Source organism: Neophocaena asiaeorientalis, unplaced genomic scaffold (genome assembly GCF_003031525.2).
Source record: "Neophocaena asiaeorientalis asiaeorientalis breed wild unplaced genomic scaffold, Neophocaena_asiaeorientalis_V1.1 scaffold16, whole genome shotgun sequence".
Classification (NCBI taxonomy): Eukaryota; Metazoa; Chordata; class Mammalia; order Artiodactyla; family Phocoenidae; genus Neophocaena; species Neophocaena asiaeorientalis.
Window position 1 is genome coordinate 3,980,798 of NW_020175446.1, and position 12,620 is coordinate 3,993,417.

The window sequence follows — 12,620 nt, forward strand, 5'->3', positions numbered from 1 at the left end:
AAGTCACTCAACGTCTCAACACTTTTCAGCCTTCCCCGGGGTCAGTGAAAACAATGACATCAACCCAAGTTGGTCTTCTCGCAATTTCCAGTATTTCTTCTTCCTCCTGGCGGTGGACACACTCAGGGTGTGACCGTTATGTGTAGTATCAGAAGGGCAGGTGTTAGGGGGCCACCGTGAAGTGCTCCACGCAAAAAGATGTGTTACTATAAGAAGCTCGGAAATAAAGAAATTAGCCTAGTATTGCTAACTTTCTGCCATCTGATACCACTCTGAGCTTGAGTTTCTTCAAAAAAAGAACAGGGTATCTACCTTCAGTAGGCTGTCGCGAGATTAAATGAGCTGATGTCACCAGGTCATGTGCACCTGGTTAATACCAGCTGCTATCCTGACAACCGGCAGCATCCTGCTTCTGTCACTTTACAGTAACAACTACACCACAACAAAGGGGAGAAAGAGGCTTTCTCTGTTTTGAACTCCCGTGACTGCTGTCATATGAACAGCATCCTTTTTGCAAGAAGTCTATAGACTTTTTAAAGAAACCAGCAAAGTACCCTGGTGTCAAAGTAGAGTCGAAAGCCCCCCCTTGTTTGGGAAGAGGTGAGGGGGTGGTGCTGGGTTATCTCCACAGCTGCTGTGGTTGACGTGTGTTTAGGATTTTGAATCACTTAAAATTGAAATGGATAGAGAAAGGGTCCCAAATAAGTAGAGAGAGTTGTTTATTCACCAGATATTTTTATCCTTTTTTTCCCCTCATCCAGAGACCATTTATTTTAATGGTAGTGGTATTTCAGGTGAAGAAGGGAAAGGAAAAGTAGCATACTATCAGACTACAACTGTAAAACCTAAATGGCATAGGGCAGGCTAATCATGTAGCAATAAATAAATGATACATATTAAACATCGTCCAATTAGAGGGAAAGCACATATAGATTTATTGTGCTTGTCGTAACCGAGAAGGGATCCGTATTTGAAAATATGGACAATTAATTACACATCCCCAAATGAACAATTGTTTTTGAGGGGGTGGTGTTCTGATCAATGTTGATTCTTTAATTTGTAATATAATTATCCCAACCATCACTGCTTTTAAGAGCATTTCACTGTTGAAGTTAAGTTAAAACCAGTTCGGGTCAGGAATTCCTGTTACTAATACTTTCTTGAATTAAGACTGAATAAGTTTATTTTATTTTACTTTTTTAGGAAATTTAAGAACCTATTCCTTAGTAGCTAAAAATAATAAGGAATTTCATACACAAAAACCAAATGTTCAACATAGATAATTGGCTTTTGGTCGGAATCTGATTATTTTATGTTACTCAGCAAAATATCTTCTCTCCAGCAGCATTTTTGTACAAGTATTTCCCATTAAGAAGACCATTTTGCTTAGAGAAATTTGAAGCTACATCTGTATGTAATAATTTTTCAAGATTCCAAAGACTAGATAGTAGTTAATAAAACTCAAAAGAATTCTTGAATTATCTTCAGACTAATGTTTATAATTATCCAGCAAATAAACAAGAGTTGATAATATCTTGTTGATTCTACAGATCTAATGGCAGTGAAAATGCTTGCAGGAGCCCAGAGGAACCGATACCTCTTAGGAATTTTGAATCTTTTCTACCAAGATGTGCAGGTTGACTAGTTAACCCCAGACCACCCGCTGTTTAATATTCGTATAGTTCCCGCCATTGTCTTCTATAAAAACAACGTACGGAAGAGTAACGTTGCTCGTAGCTTACTGAAAGCTGAAGTGATAATAATAAGTTTAACCGTAAAGTCTGAGTGTTTTAATGGGCTCATGGCGTTACCTGCAAGCGCAAGGGGGCACAAGTAGGGTGGTTTAGGAGAAGATGCCACGTACGATTTTGGAGCCGAGTGTTTCTACGGAGAGGTACTCAGCCACCTGTTATAATCAGGACCTTTTACAAGCACACTTAGCAGCTGTCCTTTTCCATGTTGAAAGGAAGTTCATTGTCTTACAGAGTGAAGATGTGCCTTGAGGTATACAGTCAGATCATTTAGCCTGATAAGACTGAGTGGAGTTACAATCTTTCATGTGAGATAATAGTACAGAACTTGATAAGTATGTTTCTGGTATCGTTATTAAAATTAATTATAATGAGAGTCCCTGAGCACTGTGACATCTTAGAGTTTCCAGCACACTTGTGCATTCATCATCCTATCTGAAACACGTAATAATCCCCTGAGGTCCCTGCTGTGGGTAGGAAAACCTTACGTTTCTGAAGGTACACTGTGAGGGTTTTAGCTAGTTAATAACTTAGTTGAGTAATCAAGGTAAGGGGTCACTAAACAAATGTACAGTTAATCATGCTTTAAAAAAAAAAGTTACTTACTAAGTGAAAGAAGGCAATTTGAAAAGGCTACATACTGTGTGGTTGCAACGATATCACATTCCGGGCGAGACAAAACTATGGAGACAGTAAAAAGATTCGTGGTTGTCAGTGGTTGGAGGAGGTGGGGATGAAGAGGCAGAGCACAGAGGATTTTTAGGGCAGTGAGACTACTCTGCATGGTTCTGTAATAGTGGATACAACGTCCTCATACATTTGTCCAGACCCATCGAATGTACACCACCAAGCGTGAACCCTAATTATCAGCTGTGGACCCTGGGTGATGGTGTGTTCGTCGATTATAACAAATGTACCATCTGGTGGGGTCATTGATAACGGGGAGGCTGTATATGTGGGGGGCAGCAGGGAGCATGTAGGAGATCTCTGTACCTCCCCCTCACTTTGGCTGTGAACCTAAAACTGCTCTACACAATTCAGTCTTTTTTATAAAACTATCATTTGCTACATATAAGGAGGAACAAATGAAAAGCTTGCATTCCGTAGCTTCAGACTGCACCAGTTAACCTAGCCAGCTCTCCCTGGCTATATAGTTGTTTCATGGAGACACACAGACGCAGGAAAATAACAAGCCCGCCCAAAGGCACGCTTGTTAACAGTGATGGCATGGACCTCACGCGTAAACACGGTTTCTTTTAGATTTAGATTTCTTGGAATCTGACCAAGTGTGTCCAGGAGATCTCTTCTTTTGGTATAGAACCCTTTATTCCAAACTCAGGAGAGCAGGAACACATCATTCCCTTTGCTCTAGTTTGGCTCAGTCCCTGGGGCTGCCTTGGGCCAGAAATGAAACCCCTGGAATGGTCTCAGTTTTTTTTAACCTCTGTCCTTTTCCTTCAGGGTGGTGGTCTTGAGGGCCCCAGAGGCTCCTCAGACAGAGGGAAGGGGGCAGCTCCTGGTGTAGGAAGACTGTCAGAATAACTGTCCTTATCAAGTCCCACACGACTCAGCAGGTTATATAGCAAAGAGCGTGGCCTGCTTCCTGAGGGTTCATGACATTAGACAACTTTGCTAATGAACCCAACCACCAAGGTGTGCTTCTGGCGGCCAGAGTGGAAATCTCCCATGGGAAGCACGCTCAGACCATTCCTAAATGTTAGTTAGCGACATATAGAGGCTGACCCGCAATTCGGTTTAACCTTCATCCCCGCAATTTGCTGGAGCTGTCACAATGAAGGTGCTAATACGTATGTCCTGAGTACTTATCTTAAGATGGGGAGATGTCGGTGGCAGGTTTTGTCAGCAGGGTAATCAGTAGATTAAGTCACCCGGTGGAATAGTCCCTCTCACATCAAGAAGACTTAATATGTGAGAAAGTGTTAATACGGTCTAGATAGAATGTAACAAGACCGAGAAATGGGGAGGTTGAACGCTTGCTTCCTTTTAAGACTTGATTAATATTCTCTACCTAAAAGACCAACAACTATTGTGAATATTCAGCACACACAAGCCATGGGAAACTCTAGGAAACTGTGTCCACACAATAAAATAGTGTATTTCCCAAGACCTCTGTATCTCTCTTCCCTTAAAAATCACTATTGTCCATGAAAAAATATAAAGTCACATTTTTTTAAATGACAGGTTATATTCTTAATGTATACACTTAGTTTGCTTGATTGCTAGTTTTTTAAGTATGAAACATTGGAAGTGAATACTTGGTAGTGTTAAGTTGTCAGGTTGATAGAAAGATTCTGAAAGTAATTCTCAGCCGGGTAAAAGGGTGCTGAAAGGAAGGAATGAGGCTGATTTTGGAGGAAAGTAATTACCGGCCAGGCACCCCCCACCCCCCACCCCCAGGCAGGTCCTTCAGAGGTTTTCATTAGGTTCTAGTTGAATTGCCAGGATAATGGTTTTAGCTGGTTGAAAGGGTGATGATGGTAAAAGGATCAGGCCCACTTCTCAGAGATTTCTAGTGCATTTAACATCTTTTGTCAGCGGTGCATGCCAAGATTAGGATAAGAAAGAAAGGTGATTTCATGGGCAAAATATCTAATTAAAATATTAATTTAAAGACAGACAGCTAGCACACCTGACTTTCAGTTCAGGTGGCTGAGGAGAGCTCATCCCTTTATTTTCAAACCGTATATAAAACAGTCATTTTAATCCTGATAAATGTTGAAAGTTTTATTCTGAAACAGTACCATGAATTTTTTTTTTTACTGTAATCAAAAGCTTACATCAAATTGTTGAGCTTGACATTACGTTCTCATTTTAAACATGAACAGCATGACGTCAAGGTATTTTTTTATATATCTATTTGTAGAATGCTAAATGAGAGATACACCCTAGTTGTTTTTTAAAATCAAATAGAGGGTAGGGCAGGTCACACGTTACTTTCCTGGGACTGAATTTTATTTGCCTAGACTTTCAGGTGGTACTGGGAAATTCTGGCCGTCACCCTCAGTCAACTTCCAGAGAAGGGTTGTTACTGTATGTATGGTTTGTAAGAATTTGTATACTTTCTCTTGGTTATGATATAGTTTGCTTTTACTCATCTGAACTACAGAGTGGAATTTCATGTGATTACTTTACACACAGGATATTCCCGATTGCTTTTTTTTTTTTTTTTTTTTTTTTTTTTTTTTTTTCCTTTGCAGCTTTGGCACCAACCCCACATAGGAAGGATTGCGAATGTTACCTGATGACCAGGTTGTCCGCACCCTGGTTGTGCCCCAGAACACCTGTGCTTGTCCTAAGACAGGACTCACAGGTGGTGGTAATCGCCTCTGTTACTGACTTGGGATGTCAACCAAGTTACTTAGCCTCTCAGACCCTCTTCTTTATTTATTGTTAATAAAATAGATAAAAGTTGTCAGATAGGTATAGGTGTATATAATGTTATAGTATATACAGCATGTTTTTAAAATAGTCATACCTGTATAGGCGTATTTATGTACTGAGTAGTGAGGTGCTTATTTCAGAATGCTAGAATTATACATAATACTTTTAATGGATGTTCTGTATATGTGTTACTTCCTGCAATATCCACCTATTACTGATGACTTTGGTGATCAGGAAAAATGACCATTCTCACGTAGTTTCAATTGATTGTCCTTTCGTAAAAGAGGTTTCAGCGGAGTGACCACACTGTCTGGCACTGCTCCCCTCTCCCCTCGCCCTGCAACACTCCCGTCTCCTGCACCCGCTCGTCTGTCTCGTTTCACCCGATGTTCTGTGGGGCGCTTACCACCTTCTGACCCACGTGTTCCAACAGGATGTGGTGGTGTAATGCCGCGTATCCCCACCAGGGCGGACCCTAGTCTTTGTCTTCGCCCCAAGCACCTAGAGCACTGCCTGGGCACACATGGGCCTTCAGTAAATATTTGTTGAACAAATAAATGAACTTCAGTGACGCCTGCCCTGAACTGGAAACACCCCAAAAGGAGTGGGAGGGGTAGAGCAGTGTTCACTCATTTATGTTAATGAGCTAAGAAGTAACGCGATATTCACATTCACTCACACTTCTCCCAGTGATTTTCTGCGGTCTTTCCAGCCCCATGGAAAAGTCTGCTCTTTGTCAGAGGAGGGATGTGCGTGCTTTTCCGTGTTTGTTTTTCTTCTCTGGGTAACCCATGCAAGACTCCTACACTGCAGAGCACACTGATAGTCCCTGACCCGTGTTCATGAGTGATTTTAAAATAGGTGGGATTATATCCACCGTGTCTGTGTTCTAGAGGTGTTTCTGGGACTAATGAGGTAAGGTATGGAAGGTGCTTTAAAATTATTCAGTGCCACTTGATTGCCATCCCCCATTTACTACTGTTGCTTTAGTGATAAAAGTGTCACTGGAAAGTTGAGTGGCTCTCTTTTTATCAGAAAAGTTCTAGAAAAATTTAGAAGAAAAATATTCCTTCAAGTCAAAGAAGGATGTAGTGAAAAGAGAAAAAAAAAAATATATATATACACAAACACACACACACACATACACAGTGGACCCTTGAACAACATGGGTTTGAACTGCACGGGTCCTCTTATACTCAGATTTTTTTCAATAAATACATACTACAGTACTACACAATCCACAGTATTTAGTATATATATATATGACATATATATATGACTCATATGAATTATATTTTATAGGTATAGATGTGTATAATGTTATATAATATATACTTTTTGTATACATTTATAATAAGTATGTATACATATATAATTATTATAAGCACATATGTGTATAGTTACTATAACAGAGAGAATAGTTTGATGAGTTGTCATTATCAGTAAGTAATATAGATGCTCTGCAAACTCTGAGCATCTGATCTGGAAACAACCTGTGCATGTTCACGATTCATGCCTGTACCCTCTTGATCTCAATCCAGGAAACCCACAGCTGTCCACGCCCTGGTACCATTTGGTGTCCAGAATATGGAACAATATAAGCCACCTCCTTTTTGTCAAAATAGCCATCCCATTTACTGCCCCCTTTCCTGTGTTGATAGGCAATGGATTCCATCACAGGTAGTCTCTCCTTTTTCTCCCTCCCCCCGTGTCTCCTTTTCTCTCTAATACATACACACACCCCTTTAATCCATATTCTCCTTTTCCTTAGTCTTCCAAATTTTGCTCTTTTCCCCTAAATAAAATCTTTCTTTCAACCTCTTTTCATGTCACTTGTGAGCCAAAAAAAAAAAAAGGAAAAGATTCTGATCACTGTATAATACTACTGTACAGGTTTTAAGAAGAAGGAAATTCGTTCATTTTGATATTAAATTTGTCACAGTAAAGGGCTAGTATACATCTCTAAGTGTTCATCTTGAAGAAAGGGGCTGAAGTTTAAGGGGAAGGAGAATTTACATCCTATTTTCTACTGTTTTAAAGGTTTGACTTTGTAATTTTACATGGCCCATATATTACTCTCATATTTTTATGTTATTGTTAAGTTATCCATATGGTGGTAGGGTTGATTGGAACTGTTGTTCTTGAATGACAGATATACATAGTTTCAGTTATTTTATGGATTAAAATAAGCAGTATTTTAATCCATAAAAAAAATGGGCCATCTTGAGCATCTGATCACCATTTATAAGATTAGTATCCTCTTCAAGTTCCATATAGTACAGTAACTGGCTTACAGATAAACTCCTGGAGTACGTACTGTTTGTAAACTGTAGAGGATCATATTGGTTAAAATCAACCAATTTTCAAAATACAGTAAGGAGACTATATGGATTATCTAGTGTCTAAACAGAAAGTCAGATATGATGGAAGGTGTATGCACAAGCCCACTTCCTACTTTGTGATTGCAGGCAAGTCTTCATCTCCCCACAGTGTGACACCTGCAGAGTTAACCCAGGATGTCAGACAGCCCCGTTCAGTAAGCAGAGGCCACTTGACCATGGAAAACAAATACTGTATATATACTATATATATATAATATAAACTATATATAGTATATGCATATCTTATATAATATATGTAGTACACACATATTGTACTATAAATCGTACATAGTATATAGTAAACAGTATATTAAACTTGCATTTTCCAACCTTAAATATGTGTACTTCTCCTACCACAGTGAAACTTTAATCAGCTCTGCCTTCCTTACAATAATGATATTAATAGATAATTAAACAATAGTAATCATCTTCTAGCAGTCTTAAATAGAAGGTTTAGTCAGCCTGTCTGAACGCACAGAATTTGCTTCTAACACTAAACACAATCACGTTTCATGATTCAGGAGGCAGCAAGGCAGTACAGGAATGGTGGGTTTGTTCCAATACTGTAGTAGAACATCGGCTGTGGATACAGTGGGAAGTTTTTTCTTTCCTTTATTGAACGAAGCTCTGGTTTGTTTGTTTGGATATACAGCTAAGGAGTGTTTTGCCACCACACATGATCTCACACACACACGCACACACACACACACACACACACACACACACACACACACACACATCAGTCCCTGGCAGGGGTAGGGAAGGGGCTGACAGTCTGAGTTCATCTGAGCTTCTCACCATCAGTTTTTCCCATTGACAACAGTTTTGTTTTTAGGAGCAAAACTGGATTGTTCCCTATACATCAGCTGATGAATACTTCTCCTACTTTATTAAAAGGATATAGTAGTATTAATTATAAAGAAAGTAAAGGATCTCAATTCAGGTTTACAGCTCCCAGCCTGTGCTTCTGTCGTTAAAAAAAAAAATAAGTAGGATTATGAGGAAATGTTTACATCCACTTAACAGGCATTAGCTTTATTTTTCAAAACACTGTTTTAAAGCACAATAGACTTCGCAGTTGTTGATAACTTTAAAGTATTCATCAGTGTGAAATAACTGTTTATTTCCTTTCCCTGTTTCTTCTTATCGAGGGGAAAAAAAAAAGATCTGGTCTCCTAGCAAGATACAATCCATTTTGCTAAGTTATTTGTCAGTTTTAATAAAGTGTGTTTACTGTCACGGGGGCAGAGGTTTGGAATAGTTGCAGGATTGGCAAGGGAATGTGACCTATAGTGTTTTATAGGTCATTGTGGTGTATTTGGTGTCCTAACTATCACGATTTATCTTGTCCTTGTTTAACCGCTAACCAGAAAGTGAGCCTTCCCCATGTTGCTCCATTCATGTCCCTCTGCACTCATTCAGAATTCTGACACTTCCTCTGCCTGGCAGACTAAAGGGGCAGAGTGGCATCTTTTGATGATGTGCGAAACAGCTTTCTTAGTCCAGGCTCCTGACGGATGCTAACCACTGAGACGCTGAAATGCGTCTCATCTACCCTGAGGTTAACCAGAAACTTGGTCTTATTTTCCTTCTTGACAAGTTTTCTTAAAACCTTAAAAGTGTTTTGTGATTTTTTTTTCCCCTCCCATTTTTAGTGTTGATCAGGGAGAGAAAGGAAATACGGAATCGTAAAAAGCAGCCCTAAAGAAAAGGAAATATGCAAAACACAGAATGGTGCTTTTTCTTTCTGTCATAATCTATCAATAGGGGTTTGATTGTGATGTTGATCATTGTGGCTTATCTATCATCCCATTATATATTATTTTCTCCCTTATGAGAAAAGCAGTGTTTATTATCACAGGTGACAAAACACAGGGATAAAAAACAAGCAGAGAGGTTACATTCAATCACTTTAGGTGGGTTTCATGTTTGCTTTTTTGCTTTCATTCCCAAGCCAGAGGCCAGTAAGCCAAGTGAGAGCACAAACTGACTTTCTCAGGTGCACGTTTCCCAAGAGGCCCCCAGGACAGGTGCTAAGCCCGTGAAGAGATAAACATGAAGTCATTCTTGGTGCCATTTAGCTAGATGGCTAAAGAAAGAATTCAGAAATACCATTGTGCTACTGTTCAAATATTTACTGATTGAACCTGGAAAGGAAAAAATGTTGGTCACCTCATGTAGAATTCCTTGTCCTTTTCCTTCTTTAAACAGCGTCTCAGAGATCCAAAAGGAGGGGGTTATTTATCTAGGAAAGAAATACGAGCTCTGTATATGGAGTTTCAGGTATACCTAATGTGGGCTTCATTAAGCAAATACAATTTAGCGGTCTTGATTTGGCAAAACATTCTTCTATGTTCCTCGACTGTTTATTTTACGAGACGACTTACCAGTCGGGCAGATTAGAATGTTTACTACGAATGACGTGTCTTTCATCTCTCACCGTGGCCGTCAGCCCTGGCATTAACCGTGCCATGGGGGACATGACAACTCAGGGAGAAATGGGAAGTCAGAGTGAGCAGCTGTTGAGGATACGGTTTGTCTTCCAAATATTCGAACCTGTGTTGCTGCATACTTTTTAAGTTTAACAATATTATTTGCACATCTGTGAATTTTAGGAGATTTTTAAAAGCACCACAGGGGACTTCTTAGGAAAAGAAAGAAATTACTGGAGAATTTGCTCAGAAGGGATAGTGCTTATAGATACGGCTGATGAGTTTCATATTACAGGGTGAGTCTTTTTGATGCGCATTTGTTGTTTTCTGTTCTTTGATTTGAAGCGACCCCTCTTGTTATACTGAATGCAGTGCCGAGGGCTTTCATTCATCTCAGCTCAGGACCAGAGTAATAACTGGGTCATTTCCTCTCTGAAGGTAGGAGAGCTAATGAGAAACACAGATTCGGAGCCAAGATCTATTCTGAGATTAAGATAAGGTGTCCTGACAGAAGGTTTATGGTGAAATGAAAGACAGGGGCAAAGTTTTGAATGAGGAGAATCAGCTTGTTGTTAAAGTTCCCATATGGCTTTAAACCGTCACGTTCTCTGCTGTGTAAGCGCTGTGATGTGATGTCATTGTAATAGTTAATGATTAATCTATTTATTGCAATTTGTCTAAACCTCCTGCAGAATATATCGAGTCCACATCAAGCAAAATTCCAGGGTGATTTGGGGGTTTGTATAAATAGCTTTACATGTGAAAACGATGGCTTGTAAAAGCAAAACTGAGGTTTCAGTGTCCTATTTGAGTTAAACTCTCTATAAAAAGCCTGCAACAGTGGGATCGTGGTAACCCCGTGAACACGACCGTCTTGTCACGGCGTAACTGCAGCAAAATGCCCTGCACGCCTGCCCCACGAGGGGTCACTTTCAAAGCCCGTGGTGGAACTGAAGGGGCCGCAGCGCCCAATCCCCTCAGACGCCTGGAAAACCCACCCCTACCGACAAATGACAAACCCTCGGGATAAAGCCCCCCGGGTTCTGAGAGATGGAAGGTCTGCTTTATTTAATTTCCTCTTGTTTACCAAGAGCCCCAACCTATTTTAGTAAATAAATTCAGGAAATTGGTAAAGCACTTCACTCCATCCGTTATGGATCAGTAACTAACGTGATTGTCACGTTTTTCCTGGCTCCGTCTCTGCCCTTGCTCACAGCTTCCCTCCCGTGCCTGCAACCGGTTCTATAACGTCCCTGGTAAAGGATATCACCGAGTTGAAAGTACTTGCACAAACAAAACAGCCTACACGTTGTGCAGAGAAGTGCGCTTCCTCCGTGCATAAGGATTCCCGACTTTAGAGACTTCCCTCCGTTGATCCTGGCACTCCCTTCCAGTAATCCTTGTCACTTTTCACCCCCGACCACTTTACGCGGCAGGACAGACTACAGCAAGTGGCAGCTCATTCAGAGGCGTCAGCCACCAGCTCTCTCCCAAGCTCATCGCCCCCCTTCCCACCCCGCCAGGCTGGTTGTTCAGCCCGAGCCGGTCGGAGCTGTGCACGAGGGAGTGGTGGCTCCCTACCTTCATGAGCCACTGGGTGTTGTTCTCCATGATGTTCTCCAGCAGCTGGAGCCTCTGCACGGAGTCGTCGTAGTCGAGCGGCGCATCCCGCTGCACGGCGTTGGGCACGTAGGCGCTGGAGGGCGAGCGGCAGTTGTCCATCTCCGGCAGGAGGAACGTGTAGCTGCAGGAGCCGTGCTGAACCTGATACTGCCTCTTCCCGATGCTGTCCATGCTCTTCCGAAAGTTGCTATAGGCTGCGGCTAAGAGCAGATCACAGCTCAGAGTAAAGAAAACAAGCTGCCACATTCTTTCTTTCTGTGGGTAATAAACCACCAGCTCAGCAAACTTCAAGGCGCATGAGACTCCCGGGCGCTAAGCTGCCGTCTCAGACACGGGGCTCTGCGGCCATGGCTCAGGGTCCATCAGTGAAAGTCTCCTCTTCCCTCCTTTCCCAGCAGTGACCTTGATTTCTAGTGCCGTCTTCTCCCCGGTCCCGCAGCCAGCTGTCAGATCGCAGGAGGAAGAATAATCCTCCCTCGTGAGGGCTGCATTCGCCTTACGGATCAGCCTCAATGCTCCTTTGTCTCTCTTCCCCCAGATTCTGCGGTGTCAGGATCCGAATCAATCACTTTCCTTTCCTTATATGATAAGTTGATAACAGCAGCCAGACATGTGTAGCTGGCTGCTCCGCCCTCCCGGCTTGTCCGTTATCTTCCTGTAGGGGGGTCACTAGCCAGGCCACAGGAAAAATCTCTGCATGATGTGTACTGTCCAACCAGGACTGTATGCTGCAGAAACCCTCTGGGAAAAAGTGATCAGTTACAGGACCCCTGGGTATTTCAGAGGCACCACCCTAATTGAGTATTTCCTAGAGAGAGCTTGTCGGTCTCTTGTGTCTGAAACTGATTTCACAGTGCTAAGCTGGTAAAATATCTGGGGCAATAACTTTAAAGTACAATGAAAGTTCCTGTTTTTTCCTTTAGGAATAAAAATACTACAAATATGTCAGGACTTTGGTTTATTTTTGTTATTACAAACAAAGAGGAAGAGGTCTCGCTCTGGTAAACGCTTTGCCTTTTCATAGGGAGAAC

General features: G+C 41.4%; 1 protein-coding gene across 2 annotated transcripts in view; it reads right to left on the reverse strand.

The window, feature by feature from the left end:
- Window positions 1-12,367, reverse strand: part of ANGPT2 (angiopoietin 2) — a 53,859-nt gene extending 41,492 nt beyond the window's left edge. Inside the window, exon 1 of one of the 2 annotated variants that reach the window (XM_024768072.1) lies at window positions 11,548-12,367. In XM_024768072.1, coding sequence (XP_024623840.1) covers window positions 11,548-11,835 — 288 coding nt within the window. In that variant the 5' untranslated portion in view covers window positions 11,836-12,367. The remainder of the gene's footprint in view (window positions 1-11,547) is intronic. The other variant, XM_024768071.1, reaches the window with a different exon arrangement.
- Between the last annotated feature and the right edge of the window lie 253 nt (window positions 12,368-12,620).